The 25,630-nt window shown below is 42.0% G+C and overlaps 2 protein-coding genes across 2 annotated transcripts; one reads left to right on the top strand and one right to left on the bottom strand.

Annotated features, from left to right (window-relative positions):
• Positions 1 to 324: 324 nt before the first annotated feature.
• mnx1 (motor neuron and pancreas homeobox 1) lies at positions 325 to 2,398 on the top strand (the record flags this gene model as incomplete). Its single annotated transcript, XM_083659123.1, has 3 exons — positions 325 to 811; positions 1,544 to 1,704; positions 2,111 to 2,398. 3 exons carry the CDS (start codon positions 325 to 327, stop codon positions 2,396 to 2,398), a joined length of 936 nt encoding a protein of 311 aa, XP_083515249.1.
• Positions 2,399 to 4,806: 2,408 nt separating this feature from the next.
• On the bottom strand, positions 4,807 to 25,604 carry nom1 (nucleolar protein with MIF4G domain 1). Its single transcript, XM_083632265.1, has 11 exons — positions 24,361 to 25,604; positions 22,834 to 22,946; positions 20,731 to 20,926; positions 19,798 to 20,121; positions 19,275 to 19,385; positions 17,812 to 17,982; positions 16,916 to 17,037; positions 16,648 to 16,780; positions 5,938 to 6,069; positions 5,723 to 5,832; positions 4,807 to 5,453 (listed from the first exon to the last, which is right to left on the bottom strand). The coding sequence occupies exons 1-11, from the start codon at positions 25,318 to 25,320 to the stop codon at positions 5,276 to 5,278; spliced, it is 2,550 nt and encodes an 849-aa protein (XP_083488391.1). The 5' UTR covers positions 25,321 to 25,604; the 3' UTR covers positions 4,807 to 5,275.
• Between the last annotated feature and the right edge of the window lie 26 nt (positions 25,605 to 25,630).

The following is a 25,630-nucleotide window of genomic DNA, read 5'->3' as shown; positions in this document are numbered from 1 at the left end:
AAAGAGGTGCATTGCGTGGCGGAACCATATATAACAATAAAATAAAATAAAACGATTATTTTGTATCACAGTGGTGTGTTGTCGCCGTTTTGTAATAATCCAAGGCCGAGGTTTACAGAAGAGCGGAGATGCGTCATTACGTAGGGCTTGGGAGTTGGGACGGCCCCCTGTTAGCCGGCTGCACCAATCCGCTCCATCGCACAGGGATTAAGTGTCACAATGAGCTCCCTCTCACACTCCGAACCACATCATAACTTTAGAGAGGTGGAGAGACAACACTCCTCCTCCGTTTAGAGACGACCAGGGACGCGCACGCACGGCCAAATGGAGAAATCCAAAAACTTTCGTATCGACGCGCTTTTAGCAGTCGATACACCTAAAGTGCAGACTTCTCCTCTGGCGCTGGTCACTTCTCTGTCCTCCTCCTCTTCCATTTCGTCGTCCGGAAGTGTCACAGTCCCGGACCTGACCACCAGTGCCGAGTCCTTACGCACCGAGACGCCGTCTCCACCGAGGATTTCCTGCGGTCTGATTCCTAAACCGGGTTTCCTGAACAGCCCGCACGGCATGGTTGGATTACACCCGCAGAGCACCGCAGGGATCCCTCCTCAGGCTCTCTACGGCCATCCTATGTACACCTACTCAGCGCTCACAGGCCAACACCCTGCCCTGTCCTACTCCTATCCACATGGGTCCCATCACCACCACGCCAGCGACCCCATCAAACTAACAGCCAGCACCTTCCAGCTGGACCACTGGCTCCGGGTTTCCACAGCTGGGATGATGCTTCCCAAAATGTCAGATTTTAATTGTGAGTATATTGCAAAGGCATATTACCATTTTTTTTTTTTACATAGATCAACTGGTGCTGGCCAAAATGTCTAAAATGTTTATGATGCTAAAGCACCTGATTTTAATTGTGTTATTCCTCTGCATTTCTCTGGCATTGCTTATACCCAAAATGTCTGATTTAAAATAAATGCAGTCAATTTACCATTTAAAATTAGTAGGCTATGGCATTTTTTTAACCCAAAAATAATGTATGTGGGCAGTAAACAAGCTTATAGTCAATTATATTTTGTCTTATTTGTCTGTATGAAAAAAATCTGTCAGAGAGAGTGATGGTTTTTCTGAGAGGAACTAAAATGGACAGATAATGGACACTAGGAAAGTAGCAGAAGGGTGTGAAACCCACAGTCGACATACTATTTGCTCACCAGATACTGCCTTTTTGTTTCTGTTCGTTTTAGCAGATTTGTTCAAAATGAAGTGGCAAATAGCTTCTCTCTGGCCATATTCATATATGTGGGCCACTTTGTTTCTCAGGTCAGGGGCACCGGCAGCATCACATCGTGATATTATATTATAGCTTTATACCGTAAAAAACGTTATTTAATAAAAAAAAATTGTTAATTACAAATGGGCTCTCATTCTTGAACATAAAAAAACAGTTTGACCCAAATTAGAGCTCTACATCAGGCATTTAAAAAATCTGGTTTCGGGGGATTTTAATAGCTTAATTTAAGTTGTTTTCCTTTTTCAGCTCAGGCTCAGTCCAACTTGCTTGGGAAGTGCAGAAGACCCAGAACTGCATTCACAAGTCAACAACTACTGGAGCTGGAGCATCAGTTCAAACTGAATAAGTATCTGTCACGACCCAAGCGCTTTGAAGTGGCTACATCCCTCATGCTGACGGAAACTCAGGTAATAATTATGTCCGCACAAAACCCTGTAAAGTGAGAAATTATGGCATAGGATTCGATTATTCATTTGTTCACAATGTTGCACTTCAGAGATTTCCCAGAAAAAGAAACATCATGTCATGCAAAAAAGCAACATAAATGTCGCGCTGGTATCAAGGAAATTACAAAATTGTGGAATGGGTTATGGGGTTATCTCATCCCACACATGGCATAACAATATTTTAAAACTCAAAATAAATGAAATAACTTTTTAGCATGTATTTTTGCAGTGCATAGCAGCTGATTTTTGCTTGACATATGTCAGGTGTTCTGGTGACCTTTACTATAGCCTTGTCAGCGCCTTTACGCACAGCCCCCTTTCTTTATACGTTTAGGTAAATTAAACGACGGATTTCCTATATCTCCAGGTTAAAATCTGGTTCCAGAACAGACGTATGAAGTGGAAGAGAAGTAAGAAGGCCAAGGAGCAGGCTGCTCAGGAGGCTGAGAAGCAGAAAGGCACAAAGAACGGCCAAGAGAAAGGTGATGGACTCGAAAAGACGGATTATCACAGCAAGACGGACTCAAAAAACGGCAGAATCAGAGACTTCAGGGACAGTGACGACGATGACGGCGATAACTTCCGGTACAACTCGTCAGATTGCTCGTCAGATGACGAGAGAAACCACACCAGTGACATAAGTCCACAGCCTTAAAAAAAACATTATTCTCCATTAATGGTGACTGTGGATTTTCACTCAAATGCAGTTGCATGTTATCCAACCCCTATAGGCTACATAGGCTACATGGAATTAATAAGCATTTTTTGTAATAAAATTGATAAAATAGGATCGGTCAAGAATAGATTTGGTTGTGTGATCCTCGTGTACGAAACAAGCAATAAAGCAGGAGATTAAGTTTTATAATGCACATGTATCATTCAGCAGTATATATCTGTGACATTGCATGGTTTATGCAAATGGTGTAAACTGGCTCAGGACACTGCAATCTCTCCCCGCTGTGGTTAGTTCGTCATCAATAATCACTAGTCTGCTCTACTCCGTTTGTCTTTATAGGCCAATTTTGTTTAACTCTTGTGTTGGGCTACTTCGATAGCCTATAGGCCTAATTGTGTCATATCCCGCTGAAAAAATGTTATGTTTATTTTTCTATATGTATTTATAAAATGGTTATACCAGTGCATGCTAAATTATTGTTTAGCGTCTCTATTGGTGCAGACGATGTGAAATAAAATTTGTTTTTGTAAAATTCGGTCGTTATTTTCAGTGTTCAGTGTGCATAGTCTTCTGTTTAAAAAAAAAGTAGGAGGGTGGTGTTTTTCTCCTTGCTCTGACAGGTCGGGTCATGGGAATTACTGTTAATAGCGCTGTCGGATCTGTGCAAACGTGCAGTGAGAGCAAACAAGTAGGCAGTCAGACGGTGGAAACATTTCACACCACACTAGCAATGGGCTCGTATTAATAAACCTTTGAAACGGGTTGTCAATCGACCACTTGTCTGCTGCTCAAGCACAATTTTCAGGGGTGAAATAATTTTAGTCTATTATAGAACAACGATAACGCCACTGTATAGGCTAATAAAAATGTGCGAGATTTAATTATGATTTTTTAAGAATATATATATATATATATATATATTATATTATATATATATATATATATATATAAGCCTATGTTGATTTTCAGTTTTGCAGAATATAATATATAATCTGACCAATGTTTCAGCTTGATTCCGATGCCAAAAAAGTCGATGCATGTTGCAATCCAATGTGATCTTTCACTTGTATTGCAACATGTATCAACATTGTAGGCTGTAATGTGATATTTCAATGCAACATGTATCAACATTGTAGGCTGTAATGTGATATTTCACTTGATGGAGTCGGCCCATGGCCCCATGCGTCTACCTTTAGTGGCTGATCTGGCCGATATAGGCCCAATTCAACAACTTATTTGTACACAGATGGAACAGTAACATTGACTTCATGGAAAACACAGTCCACAAAATGGCCTTATAAGCTAGACTTCTTGTTCATTCTCTCTTATTGTTCCCAGCATCAATGTTAAACTATATGCCAACAGACGTCCTCAGAGATCTATTGGTTACCTCAGTTGTTTGCTTTAGATTTAGCAGACTAAATCAAAGTTCAGCGGAGGGTCAAGCCCAGACAGAGTACACCAGGTAAAGCTGATGGCACCTGCTGACTCACATGCAGACAATGGCCAGTGTGGACCGCAAAGGGCATCATACTCTGATCCCATGATTTCTACTTTTTAACTCACAAATTCTTTTATCTCTCTCCATTACATGAAAGAGGCCTGATTGAAAACCCACTAAAGCTACTGATGCCCAGCATGCATTTCACGATCCTTGTGGAGACATACATTTCTTTGTCATTAAATCAAAAATTGCATCTTGTGTTAGAAGGCTATACAGTTAGGTCTGTAGACCATAGTGAAGGACGTTTCCTCTGGATGACCTTGGTGGCCGATTCTTGCCCTCTGACCATGCTCCACCCCCGCATTGATGCAGGCCACGCAAATGGAGCTAATTAATAAGAGCAAGTATCAAATGTAACAGAATGACTCTGCTATGCTAACCATGCATGGCAGACACTGGTGTCAGCTAACAAGCAGGAGAGCCTGGACTCAAAGGCCTGCATGCTCATTTCATCAGGGTGTGTAAACACTGTGAATGAACAGCAGCACAGTCTCTATTCTCTCCTCTCTTGTTTACATCTTAAAGCCAACTGGAGAGATCAATAGAAAATAAGATATAGCGATGAAATCATAACAACGTACAAGTAATTACTGATCAGTTGGGTTTAGGGCTGAAAGAAATCTTCATTATAATATGCTTTTGTGTCAGAGTGAATATATCCATAAAGTCCAGACAAATGGCCGCAGGTGTCAAACGGTGCCAAATGAACCCCTGCTGTACACTGCCTCCAAGAGGGCAGATTCAGAAACGCATAAAGCTTGAACACTTTAAACACTTCAGACAAATGAGAAAGACTGCTGCAAGGGGAAAACCGTTTAAAAAAAGACAAAGTATTTGTCACAAAGTCTGAGATTTATTACTGCCTTTATGACAAGACCTCTAACATTTAATAAAATTTACCATTTATGTTACATTCAATAATAAGCAAACATTTTTCAAAATTTGACCCCTGGTTTATGTACAAATATGGACAAGCATGGAGAATGTATCTAGATTCTACTTGAAATACCCAAAATATCTCTGAAATATTGCTCATCACATTTTTAAGCAATACATAGCAGTGAATCTGGTACTGTATGTCTTTGAAGGCATCTTTGTGATCTTCCAGATTAGAATATTTCCATGGGAACAATTCTGTACAAGGACCCACTAAATAAAAAATATATAGTTAGTAATGTTTTAAAAAATCTACTCAAAGCAAACTTGTGTGCTTTGTATTCAGAGTAATTTTGCTCCAGCAAGCCTTGTTTTGTTCTGTGGTTTTGTTTCATAGCATTTCATTTGGGGTGCCAGTGTGTGTGTGTGTGTGTGTGTGTGTGTGTGTGTGTGTGTGTGTGTGTGTGTGTTACAGGTTACAGTTTGAGCCTGGTCTCCTTGGCCTCCATGGCCTGGGTGGCGACCTGGGCGTGCTCTGACAGCAGCGCTGCTTGCTCAGCTGCTCCGTGTGCCTGGGCATTCTTCAGCAGGAAGTGGCTGATGAAAAGCTTCAAGCCTTCCCGCAGCATTCCTAGCTTGGGAATTCCTGAAATCCTGGCAGATGGAACACAATGACGGACATTGATTCCAGATTTTCACATAGTGCTTAGCACCAAAGAGGAGTGCTTTTACAAGAAGCGGGCGAATGCCAAGCGGTTAACATTTCTAAAAGTTAAAGAGGAGGAAGTCTGGATGACGCTTGCAGGATGATGCTTGCTTACTGCTTGTTTAAAAGAATTCCTGATGTGTTTTCTGCTTCATAAATACCAAGGTGTTAGGCTCCAAGTCTGGGCATTAAGTATACTGTACATGATGACACTCACCTTCCAAATATACTGACAAGATCTTCAGGCTCAGTTTCCTTCAGTAGTTTGGTCAGCACCTGGCGCAAGAAGCGCACCTTGGGCTTATCTAGCTCCCCAAACTCGATTACCTACACAGAGAAAATATACACATACATACTGTATATGTAGATTATGTACAGTACATATAACTGTCAGCCAGTGAAATCTACCTGCTGATATGACAGATCACTTACTTTCAGAATGGAGAGCGAGAGGCACTTCTTCTGGAGGAAGCGGGTCACCAGTTGGGCCAGGTTGCTGAAGGTGCTGCTGGGCAGAGCAGACAGCTCCTTGAACTTGTCCCAAAGGCTGAACTGGAAGGTCATCTAGGACAACACAAAGCAGGCTCAAGATATATAAATTACATACATATATTATACAAGTAGTGATATTTTTTTTTATTGTTTTTCAGATGCCCCCCTTCTCCCCAATTGTACTTGGCCAATTCCCTGTTAGGGTGACGTCCCGGTCGTTGCTGTTCTATATTTCTCTATCATATGATTGTTCAATGTATTATTATTACTACTGTAATTGCTACTGTTGTGTCAGCTAGAATTAGCTAGACATATTTTCTGTGAAGTCCTCTGAGACATGCTTGTGAATTAGGGCTATACAAATAAACTTGACTTGACTCCACTCCCTCTCAACTCTCCCCAGTTGAACTGGGCAGAGTTGTAGACTAGCAAATGCTTCCTCCGATACATGACGTGCAGTCGCCAGCCGCTTCTTTGCACCTGCAGCCAGCAGGACACATACAGTACCCTTAATCCGGCTTCCCACCCGCAGACACGGCCAATTGTGCCTGTATGGACGCCAAGCCGGAGGTAACATGGGGGCTTGAACCTGCCGGCCCTCGTGTTGGTAGGCAGGGAATCTAAGGCTGCACTACCCAGACACTGCATACTAGTGATTTGAAATATTATAACCCAACAGTTTCTGCATTCAATGACAATTATCACACTGATAACTCAAAAACAAGAACGGAGACAAAAGCAACAGAAGCCAACTTCTCTACACAGGTAATCCTCTCACCCAGATCCAGTTTACATGTGAGAAACAAACGTTCCCACCACTTCTGTTTCAAGCTCTTTGATGGGGACAATGCTTATCTGTTTCTGATATGGACTAGTGGCCTACATGGCAGCAGAGGAGGAAGTGTGCTGTCACGCCCATTGTTTGTAGTCTCGGTTTGAGTCAACGAACATCAGAGGTGAGAGGTGTGACAGACTCCCGCACTGGAGGGGTGAACTGCTGGTCACAGGCGGGTCACATACAGTTTAAGAGACTGGGTGGTCACACAGAACACCAGGCTGACATGATGAAATGTACTGCAATGGTACATGTATCATTTATTGAATGTGTGATGCAAATGTGTAGCATTTAAGGAAACAATAACAAAAACATACTGATTATGAGATTAATTTCATTTGACTGTCACAAAAATACTTTTCTGACAGAATTCCTATTTTATGCAATCTTGCACATTGTAATTACTGATTAAATAGGTCAGCTACCTCCTTCCCCACAGGCTCCAAGCCACTTTTATTTCCCTGTCAATTTCCCTGTGTAACTTTATTCTTTAATGCCAAGAACTGAGTGGCATAAAGTCAAACAAGTGAAAACTTGTTTAGCGATAGTTACTGGCAGCTGGCTGGCTCACAGCCGGCCAGCTGTGAGCTTCTGGGAAATTAATGAATGTAACAAAGTGTTCTTGTCTGACAGTCTTGGATATAGACATGTTCAAGTATACATACTACTGCATGCGCTGGGACGCGTCATCAGTATGTTAACTGGGGTCGTGGGGTGTTTCGGGTCTGTCAACATCATACACCCTCGCCCAGTAGACCCAGCCGAGGCCGATTACGACCCCGACCCGCGTCCCAGAAGCAGCCGCTCACGGATCAGCCTTCCTACTCTGTCTGCAACGTTGCCCGCGGAAGGGTTGATCACGCCCAATCCGCTGCAATAGAGTTAGTGCTACACCGCAGTATTGAAAGACCTTCGGCGCATGGAGGTCTAAGGCCCTGTGGGGTGATTCCAGGCCGGGCACCTCCTTCGTCTCACCAGAACCTCCTGCGGAAAAAGGCAATCCTACCATGCCGTACCATGGGCAGGGAGGATGCCTCAAGGAGGCCTGTGCGCTGCACGTCATACACCTGCGGCAAGCACCTCGCTCTAGCCTGAAGGACCACAGGCCGCGCCGATGTTTACGCAGATTTTCAGGAGGCTGATCCGTAGCGTTTGTGGATTTCTCCCTCACGAGAGAGCCAGGCTGGGGTGCTAAAACCCATCCCGTACCGGATGCCGTCTCTCCGACCGTCAACTGTCTCTCCAGCTTGTCACCAAACTATACTTGGTTGATATCACCATCTTTTACCAACACCGCTCACTGAGATGACAAATGCTTTGGAGTAGGACGATGTTACCAGTTGTTTGTTTACACTACAGTCTTGGATCACATCATGAATGAGTGGCAAGACTGATAGGTTGGGCACCAACAAAACATTGATAATCCCACTTTAAATTATATGGCAGTTGAAGTGTAATGCTTTTTTGCAAGTACGTTTTAATAAGTGTGTGGATGTGTGATAATAAAATATGTGAGTAGTAGCATAGGTCCCTCTTTATTATAGTATTTTAATAACCGATATGCATATGCCTTGAGGGAGTTTGTCTGTGGCGTATGTCTGTGATTGGTTTGAGTAGCACAGGGTTACATTGGCTATTTTATATTCTGCACTATGTTTTACCTGGAGTTTGTATTTTTTCTAACTAGCCATTCCCAACCTGTGAGCCCACTGGTGGGCCAGGAAGGTATTGCAAATGGGCCGCCAAATCATTTGCAAAACATTGCAATCTTCGTGAAAACTAGAAATACCGCCTCGCGGTTGTATGCCTCCGCCAACAAGTCAGCAGTCTATATCCATGTCTGTCCAGACTCATACAAGCACAAATACCTTGAAGCCCACAGCACAGTGGTGTCGTCATTCAGTCTGGCACTTTAGGCAATGATGGGGGTACCTCAACAACACGGCTAATCGTTTTCAACATGGAGAATGGTCCTACCCCTAACGCAAAGCCACCCACATCCCCTACCCACCCCTCGAATCCTGACTCTCTATGAGCTTCCTATCCCTAGCTACATGCCCTTTTCCCCAGCCCCACCCCTTCGAATCCCAACTCTCTAAGACCTTCCTATCCCTAGTTATGGCCCCTTTTCCCTAGACCTGGCCCTCTTCCTTGATGGAACGGACATGCGGCCACAATGACCTTGAACTTTGACCTTTGTCCACCAAAGTCGAACCAGTTCACCCTTGCATTAACACATTGAGTGCCAGCGACGCCAAATGGCGTCAGGAGAAATCTACCGTAGGCTGCCAGCGACGCCAAATGGCGTCAATAACTCCAAATTCATATTTTGACGGGGGGATGTCGATCTAAGCCTCTTACATCGCCTCTTACAATATGGGAGCTATTGAATGTGTCTAACCTATTTTACAGAACCCTTAGGTGGCGACAGTGCCCTCCCGATTAGACAAAGGCCAGGAGAAAAGAGAGAAGAAGTCATGAGGAAACGGAAATCGCATCGATATGCTTGAAGCATAACGTTAGCTGTGCCTGTGAACAGCAGCCATCTGCTGCCACAATTGAGCCCCATCCGTGTCCGCTGCGATAGTCCATCCATATGATTTAGTTGCCGACACGGCGACACCAGCGTCTTTCTGAAAAGTTACATTATTCTCAGCTGGGAGCCGAGGACACGCTGTAAAAAAGCGGGGGGATGCAGGCAGCAGACTTTTCAGTGCAGATCAAACTCAGAGCAAACCGCAGCAGAGACACTCGACTCCTCCCACCACGGAGGAGGAGGAGGAGGGGGGTGGGGCACGCAGGGCACTACAGCATACAACCATTTTTTTTTTTTTTTGTCATTTAAGTTTTTTATTTGCCATTTTTAAACATAACAAAGACAATAACCGAAAGGGAAGAACATTACAGGACAAGACAATAAAAACTAAAACTAAAACTAAATAACACAAAATAAAATAAAAAGGATAGTGGTTGGGATGGGGGGGGGGGGGGGGGGTGATGCAGGGGTGTCAGCCTGAGCCCGTCATATTGTACAAATGGTATTTGTACAACAAAGATGCCACAGATATTAGACATGGGATTCATTACCAGTAAAGGACATTATAATGAAAAAAGATACAGAGCAGAATAACACAAAAAAAAGAAAGAATCAAGTTAGGAACTTGCGAACAATATCCCAGTGGTCGTCCTCTAAACCCTTATCAAAGTCCTTTAACAAACAGGCTGCACGCTCCATATTTAATAAGTCCAAGTATTCCTCCAACCATGAGTCCCTGGAAAAGCAGGTTGGTTTACGTTCCTTCCAATTTAAAAGAATTAGTCTCTTAGTGGTTAAACAAGCCAGTGTCCAGAGTCGGTCAACAGAAACGTTATTATTGCCTGTTTTTAGGCCCAACAAACATTCCTTAGGACATACAGAGAAAGGAAAATTGAGAAACTTCGACATTAGGGCTATTACATCTGACTATAATGTTTTTACAGATGGGCAGTCCCAAAGCAAGTGTAGTAATGAACCTCGATTGCCACAGTTATGCCAGCATAAGTCTTGACATTTATCATCCATTTTTGATATTCTAACAGGAGTGATATATGCTCTACAAAGTATCTTGAATTGTATAATCCTGAATCTAACACATTTAGACGATCTTAAAGCTGATTTCCAAATTGTACTCCACTGAGGAGCAGTCAAGCATACATTGAGGTCGTGCTCCCAGGCCTGCTGAACAGGAGAATATGCATCAGGGGCGGCCCTGGACAATAAACTATAAATATTTGAGACCACACCTCTTTTCAGTGTTGTATTCTTGAAGAGCTGGTCCCACTCTGAGCAAGAGGCTGGCATGACTCCCTCCCCACATTTCTTGTTTATGATAGAACATAATTGTGCGTATATTAGAAAGGAGGAGTCAGTAAGGCTAAATTGAATTTTAAGTTCTTGGAATGAAAGCAAATTATCTTTAAAAATCTGACCAACTGTTATGATGCCAAGCCTCTGCCAGGTTTTATTATTTAAAGTGCCACCTCCTGCTGAGAAGATGGGGTTACTCCAAATGGGGCAGGATGGGAGAGCAAGCCCCACAATGTTAAATCTCCTATGCAGCTGCTTTACCACAGAACAAGAAAAGCTAATTATGATATTGTCTAACAATGGAGGTGGACTAGGACAGTACCACAGTGATGCCAAGGAAATTGTTTTACATTTAGACATAATGGATTTCTCCAACCAGTCCCAGCTACCTACCACAGAGTCGGGTTTGTAGGCCCACATCAAAGGGTACTTTGCATTATATGAAAGATAATACTGGAATACATCAGGGACTCCCAGTCCTCCCCTCGATCTTGGTATATTTAGTTTCTTGTAAGCAATTCTGGGTTTTTGGCTATTCCAAAGGAAATTAATAAAAAGAGATTTGACATCTTTAAACCAGTTCTGCGGAATTCTAAGGGGAATAGATGAAATTATATGCGTAAGTCTTGGTAAAACATTCATCTTCAATATCTCCACTCTGCCCCATAAAGACAGTGGCAATACTGTCCATCTGTTAATGTCATCTTTGATAGATTGAAGCATACCAGGACCATTAAGGCTGAATATTTTAGTAATAGGCGAGATGATATTGATTCCAAGGTACCTCATTCCATTTGTTTTCCAAATGAAAGGAGCATCCTTTAAATCTGATTTAAATGTATAAGAGTTAAGAGGGATTGCCTCACTCTTGTTCCAATTGATCTTATAGCCTGAAAATTTTCCAAATAAATTAATCAAATTAAGAATGGCAGGAATAGAGATAGCTGGGTTGCTTAGGGTGAGCAAGATGTCATCAGCATACATATTCAATTTAAAATTATGACCATGGAAATTCACACCGTGTATATTGCCACTAGAGCGTATTGCACACGCTAGTGGTTCTAGTGCGACGATGAAGAGTAAAGGACTGACAGGACATCCCTGTCTCACGCCACGTTGTAACAGGAAGGAGTCTGAAATTAAACCATTAGTTCTAACTGAGGAGGATGGGGAGTTATAGAGAGCTTTTATCCAGCTGGTAAATTTAGGGCCAAAACCAAATTTTTTAAATGTATAAAATAAATAAGACCATTCTATCTGGTCAAACGCTTTTTCAGCATCTAAAGATGCTGCAATGACTGGTGACTTACTGGAACTTGCTTCTAACATAACCTGGAAAACCCTCCGCATGTTATTTGAGGAGAGACGGCCTGGGATGAAACCCACTTGGTCTATATGTACAATAGATGGGACAACTTTCTCTAATCTAAGAGCTAAAATCTTGGCCAAAATCTTATAATCACAATTTAACAAACTTAAAGGACGATAATTACTCAGCTGCGCCTGATCTTTGCCTGGTTTTGGCAACAGAGAGATGATGGCCCTGCACATGGAAGGAGGCATAGATTCAAATTTAAGTATTTCATTAAATAACAACAAAATATAAGGAGAAAGTTGTTCCTTGAAACATTTGTAGAATTCAATACTCAGGCCGTCATCCCCTGGAGTTTTTCCTGAGGCCATCTTTAAAATTGCACTCTCAATCTCAGCCCGTGTAACAGGAGCATCCATCAGATCCTTGTCAGCTAAACTAATTGTGGGAAGGTTGAAACTTTTAAAGAAACTCTCTAATTCAGATTCATTTGCGTTGCTTACTGTACTATAAAGTTTAGAGTAATACTTTTTAAAAGATTGATTAATTGCAGATGCATCACATTGTAACACCCCGTTCTCATCTCTAATTGGTGGGATTGCCTGTCTATTTTCTATTTGCTTTAATCTATGAGCTAACATCTTCCCTGCCTTATCTCCAGTTTCAAAATATGACCTACGCAAACGAAAAAGGGAGAAAGCTGTCTCCTCATGAATGAGCCTCTGTAAATCTGCCCTGGTGGTCAGGAGGGAGTTCCTCAGTTCTAAGTTGGAGGGGTTCAGCATGTGCAGCTCCTCTAAGTTCTTGAGTTTGAGGTTTAGCTTAACTTTAACCTCGCCACGTTTTTTCTTCTCTGCTGAGGCGAAGCTGATAAGCCAGCCCCTGCAAGTAGCCTTAAAAGCCTCCCAGACCGTGGCCACACGTGATACCGAATTTAAATTTAACTCAAAAAATTCAACAATTTGACTTCTTATACGGAGGGTAAAATTTGTATTTTTAAGAAGAGATGTGTTGAGTCGCCACAGTTTGGATTTGCAGGGATTGGCCAGAGGAAAGAATTTTACAGAGACTGCAGCATGGTCACTTATAAAGATACTCTTCATCTTGACCTCCAGAACATTTTGGATCAAATTTGTCGACATCATAATATAATCTATTCTAGAGTAAGAATTATGTGCACCTGAATAAAAGGAATACTCTCGGGCGTCTGGATTGATTAAGCGCCACACATCTGTTACAGCAAGCTGAGATTGAAATTCCCTCATGGCCACCGATATACGTTTATCTGAAGGGAGGGGTGGGCTGGATCGATCCCATGTAGGATCACAAACAGAGTTGAAATCACCTCCTATAAGAAGAGGACCTACCATGGACTGAGTTATCATGGGGCACAGAGCAGACAAGAATTTAGACTGTGATGTATTTGGGGCATACAAGTTCACAAGTGTCATGGTTTCATTTTCTAACCTGCCTGAGACAATTACATATCTTCCATCATGGTCAGAATGCACACTTGTAGATATAAAAGACATGTTCTTAGAAATCAGAATACTGACGCCTCTGCTTCCTTTATCCCCAGGGGAGGAAAATACCTGCCCTACCCATCTCTGTCAGCATACAACCATTGACAGTACACACACACCCAGGCAGCAGCAGGCTCGATGCATAGAGAGCAAACAAGCTAGAATAGGCTATCTGATGCCCACCAGCAGTAAATCAAGACCAGCAAGAAGGTGTAGGGTCTGCGCACGCAGGGGCCAGCGCTGCTGGTTGCAGCTAAAACATATTATTTGGCCAAACAAAATTCCTTTGTTTTCACTCTTTTATTGAAGGAAATTATTTTTGAGGTGTCATTATATCAGAAAATATTAGCTTCAGAGTCAATGATGTGCTTGAAATGTTTAATTTCACAAAAGGCTCATTATCTCAGCTTCTAGAAAAAAATTGCTGTTTTTGGCTAAATCAAGCTATCTTCTCCGGCTCATAACTAAAGAACGGAAAATGGGATCAATAAACTTTTTTTGCAGATGATAGAAGAGAGTCTCCTCGTTCTTTGTGCGTGTTCGGTGTTTACATAGTAATATCACACAATATTCTGTGGGCCTCGAGAAATCACTGAAAACGCTCTGAAACTCTGGCACTGGGAGCGTCCGTTCTCCAAAAGTGGCTGGCACTCAATGAGTTAAAGTGGATGTTTAAGCAACATTTTAAGAAATTTCCTCAAGGCGTTCCCGAGAGATCACGTTAAGGAGCATGAAACAGGTGGTCATGAGGTCACAGTGACCTTGAACTTTGACCACTAAAATCTAATCATACTTGAGTCCGAGCGGATGCTTGAGCAACATTTGAAGAAACTCCCTCAAGGCGTTCCTGAGAGATCACGTTAATGAGCATGAAACGGATGGTTGTGAGGTCACAGTGACCTTGAACTTTGACCACCAAAATCTAATCAGTTCATCCTTGAGTCCAACTGGACATTTGAGCTAAATTTGAGGAAATTCTGTCAAAGCGTTCCTGAAATATTGCATTAATGAGCCAGACGGACAGGACAACCCAAAAACATAATGCCTCCAGCCATTGTTTCGCCGGTGGAGGCATAAAAAAAGAAATAAATTACCGTAATTCTTCCAATAAGCGCCTCTACTCTAATTCCCGCCGGGTCCAAATTGATTTAGCATAATAAGCGCCTGACTCATTTTGCCGCCGGGGCGTTTATTAGAATAAATATGTTTTTTTTGTACTGTATGTTTTTGTGTTGACTAAATTCAGTCACTAATGACGTTGTTTTGGAGGAAGTCAGGCGGAAGTTTCTCCTCCTGTCAGACAGTTTTATATTTTATTTATACATGCTGTAACCGACATGTTTCAAGTATGCAGCATACCGCATTGTTTAATGGTACGGATTCCTGTAGGCAACGTGCTGGAGATGCTGTCTAACCGAGAGTGGTGGGCAACTTACGCTAACGTAGCGTAATGTTACAGTTGTGCCTTGTAAAAGTGCATTTCTCTCAGCGGAACAGCGATCATAAATGCATTATGGATTATACCCATTATACTGGACATGTATTGGAAACTTGGCGTCTATACCGGTATTTGGTAAGTCTGCTTGTTTTGTCTAGTGCTGCAGTGCTGTTTGTTTGTTTGGCGTTAGCTTGGTAGCTATGTTAGCGTGCCTTCTATGTTGCTTTGCTGGGAGCAGGCCCGGTTCTACGGGGGTGCAAAAGCATGCATTGCACCCTTATTTTAATTGTCTGCATGCTCAGTTGAAAAGTAAAAAAAAAAAAAATGCTACAGCTGCACACTTACTGTTTAAACTTGAATTATAGTTGTTGTTTTTCTTTGTTCTTTGATGTGATTTTATGGCTTTTTGGCACCTATATGTAACCTTTTAAGGTTGAGATAATTGTATTATCATTATATGGTCCAAATATTTCAGTAAAGCACTTGAAACACTTGAAATATTCTTGCTTGGGTGGTATCATTCTACTTGAAATGATGGTCAAATGCATTATTTCGGCCGGGCATCTGCACCCCTTCCTATCTAGGATGCACCCCTAGTCATCTTGTTCTGGAACCGGCCCTGGCTGAGAGTATCTGGCAAGCGAGACTAATAACGTTGCTATGACTTCTTTCCAATGAAACACAAACAACTGAATGTGTGAGCGGTAGGCTAATGTTACTTGTTTAAAATATGGTATGGCTGTTTGGCAGAGGGAGAAGAGGAGAGCAATGAACTGATACCGCAAGGTAGTTGGATGATGATGATGATGATGATGATGACGATGAAGGCTATCAGTTGTTTTCGTTCATTCCAGTCAGTTGTACAATACTAGGCATGTTCAAAACTGCCTGTACCTACCCTCCTGTGTGTACTAAGTACTATCTCACTGGTTTAAATAAGAAATGTGATACTTTCCATTCTTGCTGAGCAGGCATTTCTGTTCAAAAAAGTAATACCGTAATCGCCTGGCTCAATTATGTCAAAATGAAAATAACCGCCTGACTCTAATTGCCGCCTGTCTTCCTTTTACCGCCCAGGATCCAAGTTGATTTAGCATAATAAGCGCCCGGGCTCTTATTGGCAGAATTACGGTATTATTATTATGTATGAGAATGCATTTCTCCACTGTTGAATGATGCTGTCATTACATTTGTAATCAATTATTTGTTAATTAGCCCAGGGGTTCCCAACCTTTTTTGTGCCAAGGACCGGTAGATAGATGGAAAAAAAAGTTGCGGACCGGTTGTCAAATTTAATAATAATAATTTTTAGTTTTTATAAACATAGGCTATAATATTATAGGCTGTGTGGTAGTTGAAACATAGTTTCAAGTTTACGTTTATTTATGTTTGTAGTTTGTCGCGGCCCAGTACCAAATGCGTTGCGGCATTGGGAGGGTTGGGAACAGGGTTGGGAACTGCTGCTTTATGGCTTTCATGATAACAATGTAGGCTAATGTATTAATTTGATGTATCAAACATTTTCTAGGAGAGGTTATTTATGCACTGATTATAATTGGTAGTCCTATACACTTTTGTGGAATGGGAGCCAGTTTCATTTCATGTTGTGTTTGATGAGGTAGGCCTAGAGTAAATTTTGTATTGAGTGGTAATTTTTATTTTTATTCATATAAAAGGTGCAGATTTTGCTGGTACCTGGAAGCGCCGGTCGTGGGAACAGAATTTCTCTCCCAGCACGGCATAGAAGGCATTGAAGGTTTTCTCCTGCAGACAGCAGTCCATCAGAACATGGACGATCTCTCTCTCCTGCTGGTCCTTCAGGCCCATCCTTCACACACAGCAAAACAATGGACAGCCTGAGTTTTCTTTGAAATATCAAAGCAAACACCTTCTTTCTATCTTGGTCAAGCAACTCAATTATACAGTACAATGGTTAGAAACATAGAGACTGGACATAACAAACCTCAAGAGTTTCTCGAATGCGTCCAGGTAATCCTCGCTGGTCATAAGCACACAGAAGATGTTTCTCCTGATCTCAGTGTTCATCCTTTGTTTCTTAGCCAGGTCCAAAACGTTGGCACTAAACTGAAGGAGCAGGAAAGGGTATAATGCAAATCAAACAATGGCAACAGTAAAGTGAGAAAAGCTGGTATTATTAACAAGACTAATTATGACACAAATGAAGGCCTTTTTAGACCATCAAGATACAGTGTACTACTGATAATGCACTGACAAATGTATTTTAAAATATATATGTCTAAGTGTTAGTTAGACAGATGCAGTGTCTAAGTGTCTGTTAAAAAAATCATTTGGACTTTGCCAAATATGAATGTGAATGAGTGTAGGAAATACAAAAATATACTTTTGCCCCCACAGTGTAAAAAATAGGGGCACTTACAACATTTTGGGGGCACTTAAAAAAAGTGCATAAAGTTGCTAAAGCATAGTGAACAACAGCGCTGTTTCTGTGTGTTCTTCATCTTCTGGCAACCAGCTTGCATATGTTGAGTGTGTGTTAGAGATGGAAATTGAAATTAAATGAATTGAATGAAATTAAAATGATCAAAATCTTGGCGGTAATTTTTGCCCCTGCATCACGGTTTTTATGGGAATTCTGAGATTTCTTGGGGCATTTTTGCCCTTGCCCCTGACTCATTTCCTACACTGATGTGAATGATGAAAAAAAAAAACCAGTAGATGTAGTAGAGGTGATTCATAAGCATTATATTTGTCTGTTGAGAGAGATATGGCGACATATTTCATTAAACTAAATTCAAAGAATACTTTACAGCACTATTTCTCAATTCATCTTAGGAAAAGAGCCTCATCTGCAGGTCTTCTGTGGTTGCAGTGTTGTACCTGTCCCTCAGCTGTACTCTGCTGTGAGCTCTTGTTCCCTTGGTCAGCGATCATGGGCGCTCCACTCCAGGAGGAGCCCACGATCCACCAGCGGCCCACCTGCTCCGCTGCCAGGAGATTCTCCAGAGAGACCCTCAGTTTGACGTCACTGCCACCCGCACTCTTGTGGATCTGCGTTACACATTCAGCGGGGATTAGTGGCTCAAGCATGCACTCGCGGCCTCGCCCGTAGCTCACTTGCTCTTATGACATCACTGATGACCACTGCGTGTCGCAGCCTTGCCTGCGTGCTCTATGACATCGTAATTAGGGCAATCACCTAATTAAAAGATCTGGCTCCGTCAGGTCACCCAGCCCAGGGACGGAAGCCATCGTCTCCGTCTGGTTCCTCCCGATTCTACCTACTTATACTTCCATCACTTATATAGCCTCACACTGATGACATCACTAGGGTATATGCAGGAATCCTCAAGTTAACTTCAATACCTTTTTAAAGACTTTTTCAAGACATCAACGCCACTTTCATCACATCAGCGATAGGGGTGTAAACCACAAGTTTCATCACGATACAATATGATATAGATTATTTGGACAACGACACGATATTTGCTGATATCGCAAAGTCTGCCACGATATTATATAGTTTCAATTCAGGGGTCTATGATCGATATGGGACAATATCATATGCTCATTTAACACCATCAGCACAATAGCTACAAAATGTAATACCTCTCAAATGGCAATTAAGACTTTTTAAGGCTTTTCAAGGGCCTCAATGTACCCTAAATTCATTTACCAACTATATCTACCAACTTTTAATACTTTTCAAGACCCCGCCCGCGGATACCCTGATCACTGATGACATCATCACTGAACTATAGCCTCAGCCGTAGGGCAATCAGCCTTAGGGCAATTAATCTGCCCTAATTAAAAAATCCGGCTCCGTCAGGTCACCCGCACAGGTGCCCTTTACACACCGTGAAGGTTTCAGAACGATTGCACATAAAACGGGATAGCTGTGGCTGAACACAACTTGAAACAAACAAACATTGCCCACATACTAAATTTTAGATATAGATGTAAAAATTATGAGAATACCCATTACTCAAACCCAGAAAAGGTTACAGTTGTGACATACAATCACAGTTCACAACTGTAAAAAGAGGCATCAACAAAGACTGGACTGAGTCTGTAATGGTGGGACTCTGGGGCCCCCTGGTGGTACAATTGAAAGCTACATGAAATCATTCTAAAACAATACAAATGTAACAGTTTAGGGATAAAATGACATTCCACACCCAGTATGTTGAATAAAATTATCTAAATCGGTGATACCTATTATCTACACATTCAAAAGCTAATTTGATTTTGTCTTCCTCAATCTATTGGAAGTGATAAGAGTGACTACTTCAAACTTAGTAATGTAATTCAAATAATGAGATCACATTATGAAAAGCATGTACCAGAGTCCTCTGCAACTTCCTCATTCTATCCACAGCTTCTGGGTCATAGCCTGGGATCTTCCGCATATCGTTGTTCTTCAAAGCCAGCATGGTTTCCAACATGAAACGTACCTGAGGACATGTTCACACATGATTTCAAGTTAGTTAACTCTCCAAATTGTGACATGAATTGCATTGGGATATCAATTCTACTGTAGTCAGACTCACCAATAGCAAGCACACTCAATCCAACGAGAAAACTTAGGTGCAAGGCAAAAATAAACTTATTTGAGTAGAGAACAGGCCAGCACACTCAATGTCCTTTCACAAAAACACAGAAGAAGTCCTTTTGGCTGAAACGTCCCTTGCTGCTGTGCCCAGATGAGAGGATTACATTCTGAAAGGACATTGAGTGTGCTGGCCTGTTCTCTTCTCTGATACTGTATTCACTACATGCCAAAATGTATTGTACAGATTGTGTGTTGCACTAGTTAAGAGCCTTTACTAATTTGCCTAAAAGGTAATCCTGCATCTAGTGCCATACCCTGGTTTGATCCTGAAACTTAGGCCCCAGTTCCTTGGCCTTGCGTTGGGCATCAGAGATGAGCTCCTTGAGAGCCAGAGCATCATCCTTCCGCAAGCTGAAGCCAACGTTCCTCAGCACAAACAAAACTAGCTCGATGTCCTTCTCCGTAAAGGTTACTACCAACAGCTTCAGGATGTCGAAGATGAGGAGGGAATGCACCACCTGGAAGTTATAGAGGTGAGCCACGATGGCTACCAGGTTGCCACATTCTTTGCCTTCCCTTGGGTTCCGGTACTCCTCGTCAAACTTTCGCACAACCGTCTCCAGAAAATTGGCGCCCACCTGCAATTTGATCAAATGTAAAAATTGATGATTGATTGAAAGACGCTTGAATCATGTATATATATATAGATGTAAATGATAACATCTGATGAATATACTTTCAATAAAAAATTATTTTAGGATTAGGATGTATGGTCCTATAATGTGTACATCTGTGTATTGTGTAATTTCACAGATCACTAAAAATGTGACTTACCTTAGAAAATCTATGGGAACTGTTGACTGAGACTAATTTGCTTACGGGATTGAGAGTCAACATGACAGAGAGATAACAATGCTATTAAACCTCAAGTATAGGAAACTCAGGTATTCAATGTCACTTTCCAATTAATTAAAAGCGGCATTAGCTTACAAAGGAGATGGTGATAAAGCAGCCAAATCCTTTAAATCTACATGCAATGAATAATCCATGGGCTAATGTACCATTCCCAGGTTAATTGGTTACTAAGCCTGGTAAAACCAAAAGTCTCGTCTCTTATTGTCACTCTTATCAGTAGAGCAGAAAGTGAACAGAGGTCTCCAAAGGGGAAAGACTACAATACAACACCTGCTTAAACACTGTAAGAACTCTAGTGTGTGGGAGCTGAAGGCTGGGAGTGTGAAGCATACCTCCAACCCAACAGAATGATGGAGGATGCTGACAAGCAGAACATGCTCCATCAGCAGTCTGTCAGGCATCAGGGTGGGGGTGACACAGGCTGCTAGCAGCAGCTCTGTTAGGGTGTCGTTCATGTCCTTCCTGCTGGAGCTCATGTACAGCTCCTCCAGCTGACCACTGATGGAAGCCATGTTGGCCTCACTGAGCCTAATGAGTTAGAAAGGGCTCAATTACGAAGCACAATACTTGCACAATTTCTAAAAGAGCTTAATGCCTACCCCACACTACAGGATTTTCAAATCCTTGAAGATTATAAAAATCTTGAGACCCCACACACTACAGGACAGAGAGAGCCGATTTTTTAACATTTCAATCTTGGGACACGCACACAATCGCGTCTGTTCAAACGCAACCCCACACACTAGAAGATTATGCAGAAGATTCACCTTGGAAGCAGGGCTCGACGTTAACTTTTAAAATGCCTATTCAGTGTGCGCACCGGGTGTAGTAGTAGTAATAATGATAATAATAATAATAATAATAATAATAATACATTTGTGTCATTTCGTTTTCTAAACAAATCTTATTTTTTGTTTTTATAATGCATTTGCACTGAAAGGATTTGTTTAACTAATATTTGCGCGGACAGCCGCGTCCATTCGGGGTGTAGGCCTACTGTGCACGGCCAGGCGAAAACCGTCTGCACAGGTGCCTTGTGGAGGGGGCGTCTGCTGATTTGACTCACTTTTCCGTGTAGGCTACATGCTTTGCAGTATAGCATTAGTTTTCCGTCCCGTTCAAAGACGCACGGGTATTTCACCTCGAGGACAATTTCCTCGTTCTATGTTTATGTGCGGGGCTGCGGGCGGACCAGATTATTTTGCGAAAAACTGTAATGGAAACGCAGCTACTACTGGCTCTCTGCTCAAGATGCAATCGCCTGTCGGGTTGTAAATATCTAACATGTTAGATATCCCCGATTCACAATCGGGAAGAGGCAGTCTTCCCGATTGTGAATCTTTGAACCCCACACACTACAGGATCTTTTGGGAAGATTATCTGCCCGACGCGCATCAAATCGGGAGCACCCCCGAGAAAATCGGGAGGGGGGAATCTTGACCATAATCTTGCAAATTATCCTGTAGTGTGGGGTAGGCATAACTTGCAGTTATGATCCAGCCTAGCAAACTCAAGGCCCTATCAGAGCGGTCATTCTAACTCCATCAGAAACACAACCATTCATACTTTCTCGTTTGTGAGCTGGTATGGGTCTCTTACCCTCAAGAATAAGAACCGACTGCAGAGTATTGTGAGGGTGTGCAGCAAAATTGCTCCCAACACTCTAAATGACCTTCAGAGCCTGTACAAAGCTAGGACCTTGAAAAAGGCACAGTCAATCTTGGCTGACCCGAGCCACCCTCTGACCCTAGAGTTTGAGCTGCCCCTGTCCGGTCGCAGATACAGTCCATCAAAATGCAGAACTAACAGGCACAGAAACTCAGTTGTTCCTGCTGCCATTGGCTTCATAGCCCCATGTGATTTTCACATTGTAACTGTTGTAATTTGTTGTTGCTGTTTGTTTGATTGATGATTTGTTTTTTATGCTTCTACCGGCTGCTTCACAAATTGCCCCTCTGGGATAATAAAGACTAGCTTGAACCCTTGAACCTTGATTAACAGTCCATATACAGTATATATCTTTCTTTTGTGATATTCTATTGATCTCAAGAGGTATAATGCATTAAATAGGAGATTTAATCATTGATTTTTTTTCTTTTTTGACAATCATCCCGCGACTCCCCAAAATAATCTCGCGGCTCCCCGGGGGGTCCTGGCCCCCAGGTTGAGAACCACTGTTCTGGTGGAAGGACAGTCTTCCTAAAATCAGAGTCAAGATTGTCTATGGGCAAGGGCAACTTCCACACACTTTTGGTCAGGAAAACAGAGTTTTCAGACAAAATAAGGTAATAAACAAATGACAATTTCTGGAAATACGAGTGAAATAAATGTGAGTGGAGTAAAAACAATTTTTCCAGGTGGATCATGAGTTTGCGCTACAAGATTCAAGATGACGACTTAAATGCCTTACAGCTCATTGTGGTAAGGGTACCTACCTGTTCACCAGGCCTTTGACATGCCGCTTCAGTTTTTCAAGCTCAGCTTTGCGTTTATCATCTCCAGTGCCGCGTAAGTGCGGTGGCACATACTTCCCTGCTGTAGAGGTGACCTAAACATGGAAAGATGCAAATTAAAGTTAGCTAAAATGTTAAGCTCCATATAAGCTTAAAGGATGGGTTTTCCGTGGGGAATATGAATATATATTAAATCTCACGCCCCTAAGGTTTTCGAATCCATTGAAATTCTTGAAATTGGAGCTTCACTCCCAGAGATATCAAGCATCTCTCACATATTTTTTGGGCCAGCCGACGCGTTTCGCGTCATCTGGCCTAAGTCCGCCTTGCGGAAGTCGTGCACCTATGAACTACAACTGTTGTTGGCCATGGTCCCGCCTCTAGAGGTCCTCCACGCCCCTTCAGAGGCCTTGACAAAAACCAAAAGGCAGCCATCTTTTCAACCGCCTAGCCTGCTGTAGCTAATATTAGCTTCCCATAGTTCCTTGCAAAGAGACCATTATCTCGGGAACGGAAGCACTAATCGACACGGGACTGGCGGCATTGGAAAGCTCGTCAAATTTTACATCTAGTAGTAGGTGGGTTGAAGTAACGAAATCAACGCTGAGCAATGTACCCGTTTTTACACATTTTTACAGAAAATAGTTACAACATCAGATGCGCGTAACTCCTACGAAAATGCCTTAAATTGCATGAATTTTTTTTTATGAAGACATCTCCCGACATATATACTACCGTTTACATTTGGTGCAATTTGGAGGCAATTTTATTTTCGATTTATTTCTTGTTCTTTGTATATTTTATTGTCGAAGCCTTCTTCTTCTTCTTCTTTGAGTTTTATGGCGGTTGGCAAACATATATGTGCATTACCGCCACCTACTGGAGTTTGATATCAGCCAAATGCCTGAGGGGTGGGCATAAAAACGAAGGCCACGCGAGCCCAGTGCATTGTGGGAAATGTAGTATTTCGAGTCCCCGCACCCGCACCTCCCCCCCACCACCCCCCCCCACACACAGAGTGGATTTCGGTTGATATCTCTGTGAGTAAACCTCCAATTTCAAAAATTTCAACGGATTCGAAAACCTTAGGGGCGTGAGATTTAATATATATTCATATTCCCCACGGAAAACCCATCCTTTAAACATACAGTATACAAAGTAGGGCTGGGCAATGGTTGAAATCAATATCACAATAATAACAAGTATTGTTTTTATATTGATACATAAAACAACACATATAACAATGTTGCATAGTAATATGAGGTGTGATTGATGTCAAACAAAACTTTTTTAAATAATATTCCTAGTTTTTAAATAAAATTTGCTTATTATTGTCAATTTAGTCTTGTCAGCAGGATTGTGTATATATCCTAAAATCACCATTTCATCACAATATGATTCCACCGAAAGATGATAAATGATAATATTGAATTATTTATTGCCCAGCCCTAAGACAAATATCAATATTACTGCAATGTTGAAATGAATCTTTCAAATTTCTGAACTCACAGTTCCTGATGTCTTTGTGTCAGGAGCATCTGTTTCGTTCTCTGCTTCTCCTTCACTTTCCCCGGGCGAGTCTGCGACATCACTCTCCTCCAGCCCATCCTCTTCCTTCATTTCCTCTGCTTCCTCCTCATCAACCATTTCTTCATCCTCTGCATCATCATTATCATCATCACCAACCTCATTTTCTTCATCTGTTGAATCCAGATCTTCATCGCTGCCTTCATCTGCAGACTCGTCTTCTGGTTCTTCCCCCTCACCTGGCGTTTGGGACTCACTCTTACCAAGCTTTTCAAAGTTATCTTTGGCCATGTCCATGTCGTCATCACTGTCGTACATCCCCACAGCTGCCGAACCAGAGTCCAGCACACCAAGGATGTAATCAAGTCCGTCAGTTGTGAAGGACTGTGGGAGGGTCTTCTTGTTTTTCCTTTTGTTTAATCCGAGGTACCGCTCTAACTTCTTTATTTCTCTGTCCTCTGCTTCGTTTGCTTCCAAAAGTGCCCTTTTTCTTGTTTCTTGAAGCTTACTAACTTTATTTCCTTTCTTGGAAACTGGTGCCATTTTAGAATTTATCTTTGACTTATCTGCAGCAGCATCAGCAGATTTGCTTTGATGTGATTTTGACAATTCCTTATTTGCTTTCTCTTTCACCTTGTTGTTGTTGTGTGGTTTCTCAGTGGGTGATGTTATTCCAGAGTCTTCTCCATCATCAAGGGGTAAACTGAGATCCTTTTTGCCCTCATAGTGACTCTTCATTTTAGCTTTCTTCGTTTTTCGTTTTTCTTTGCGTAACTCTTTTCTGCTTTTCTTTTTCACAAATCTCAACCCATCATCACCATTCTCTTCTTCACCACAGCCACTTTTGCTTTGAACAAACTCATCCACCGACACCATGTACTTTTGCAATTTTCCATTGTCCTTCTTCTTTTTAGTCTTCTTCCATTTCCCTTGGCCCTTCATTGCTACAAACGAAACCCTAATATGTTGACTAACGTATTGTGATTGATAGGTACACTGGCTAACATGAGCTAACTTCAATCGGTTCTTGAAAAAGCTTGTTAGCCAGTCAGCTTGGCTAACAAGCTAGATATGGAACTGTAGAGGGTTTGAAACAACCGAAAATCCACTAAATTAAAGCTGTAGGCTATTTTAAACAGTTAAATACCTTAGACTTCAACGTTATTTTGTACTGCACACATGTAACGCTATCTTCTTCTTCTTTGCGTTTTTTGGCACACATGTATCTCCATGAGGACAGTGTTGATATGAC

This window comes from Poromitra crassiceps, assembly GCF_964638095.1.
Source record: "Poromitra crassiceps genome assembly, chromosome: 2".
Taxonomy (NCBI): domain Eukaryota; kingdom Metazoa; phylum Chordata; class Actinopteri; order Beryciformes; family Melamphaidae; genus Poromitra; species Poromitra crassiceps.
Note: the sequence above shows the minus strand (reverse complement) of the source record. Positions and strands in the feature narration are given on the sequence as shown.

Excerpts from the sequence above, each read along its gene's own strand:
- nom1 (XM_083632265.1), bottom strand. The coding sequence starts at position 25,320 with ATGAAGGGCCAAGGGAAATGGAAGAAGACTAAAAAGAAGAAGGACAAT. Across the intron at positions 22,947-24,360 it reads ACACAAAGACATCAGGAACT|GTCACCTCTACAGCAGGGAA; the intron begins GTGAGTTCAGAA and ends TTCCATGTTTAG. Across the intron at positions 20,122-20,730 it reads ATCATTCTGTTGGGTTGGAG|GTGGGCGCCAATTTTCTGGA; the intron begins GTATGCTTCACA and ends ATCAAATTGCAG.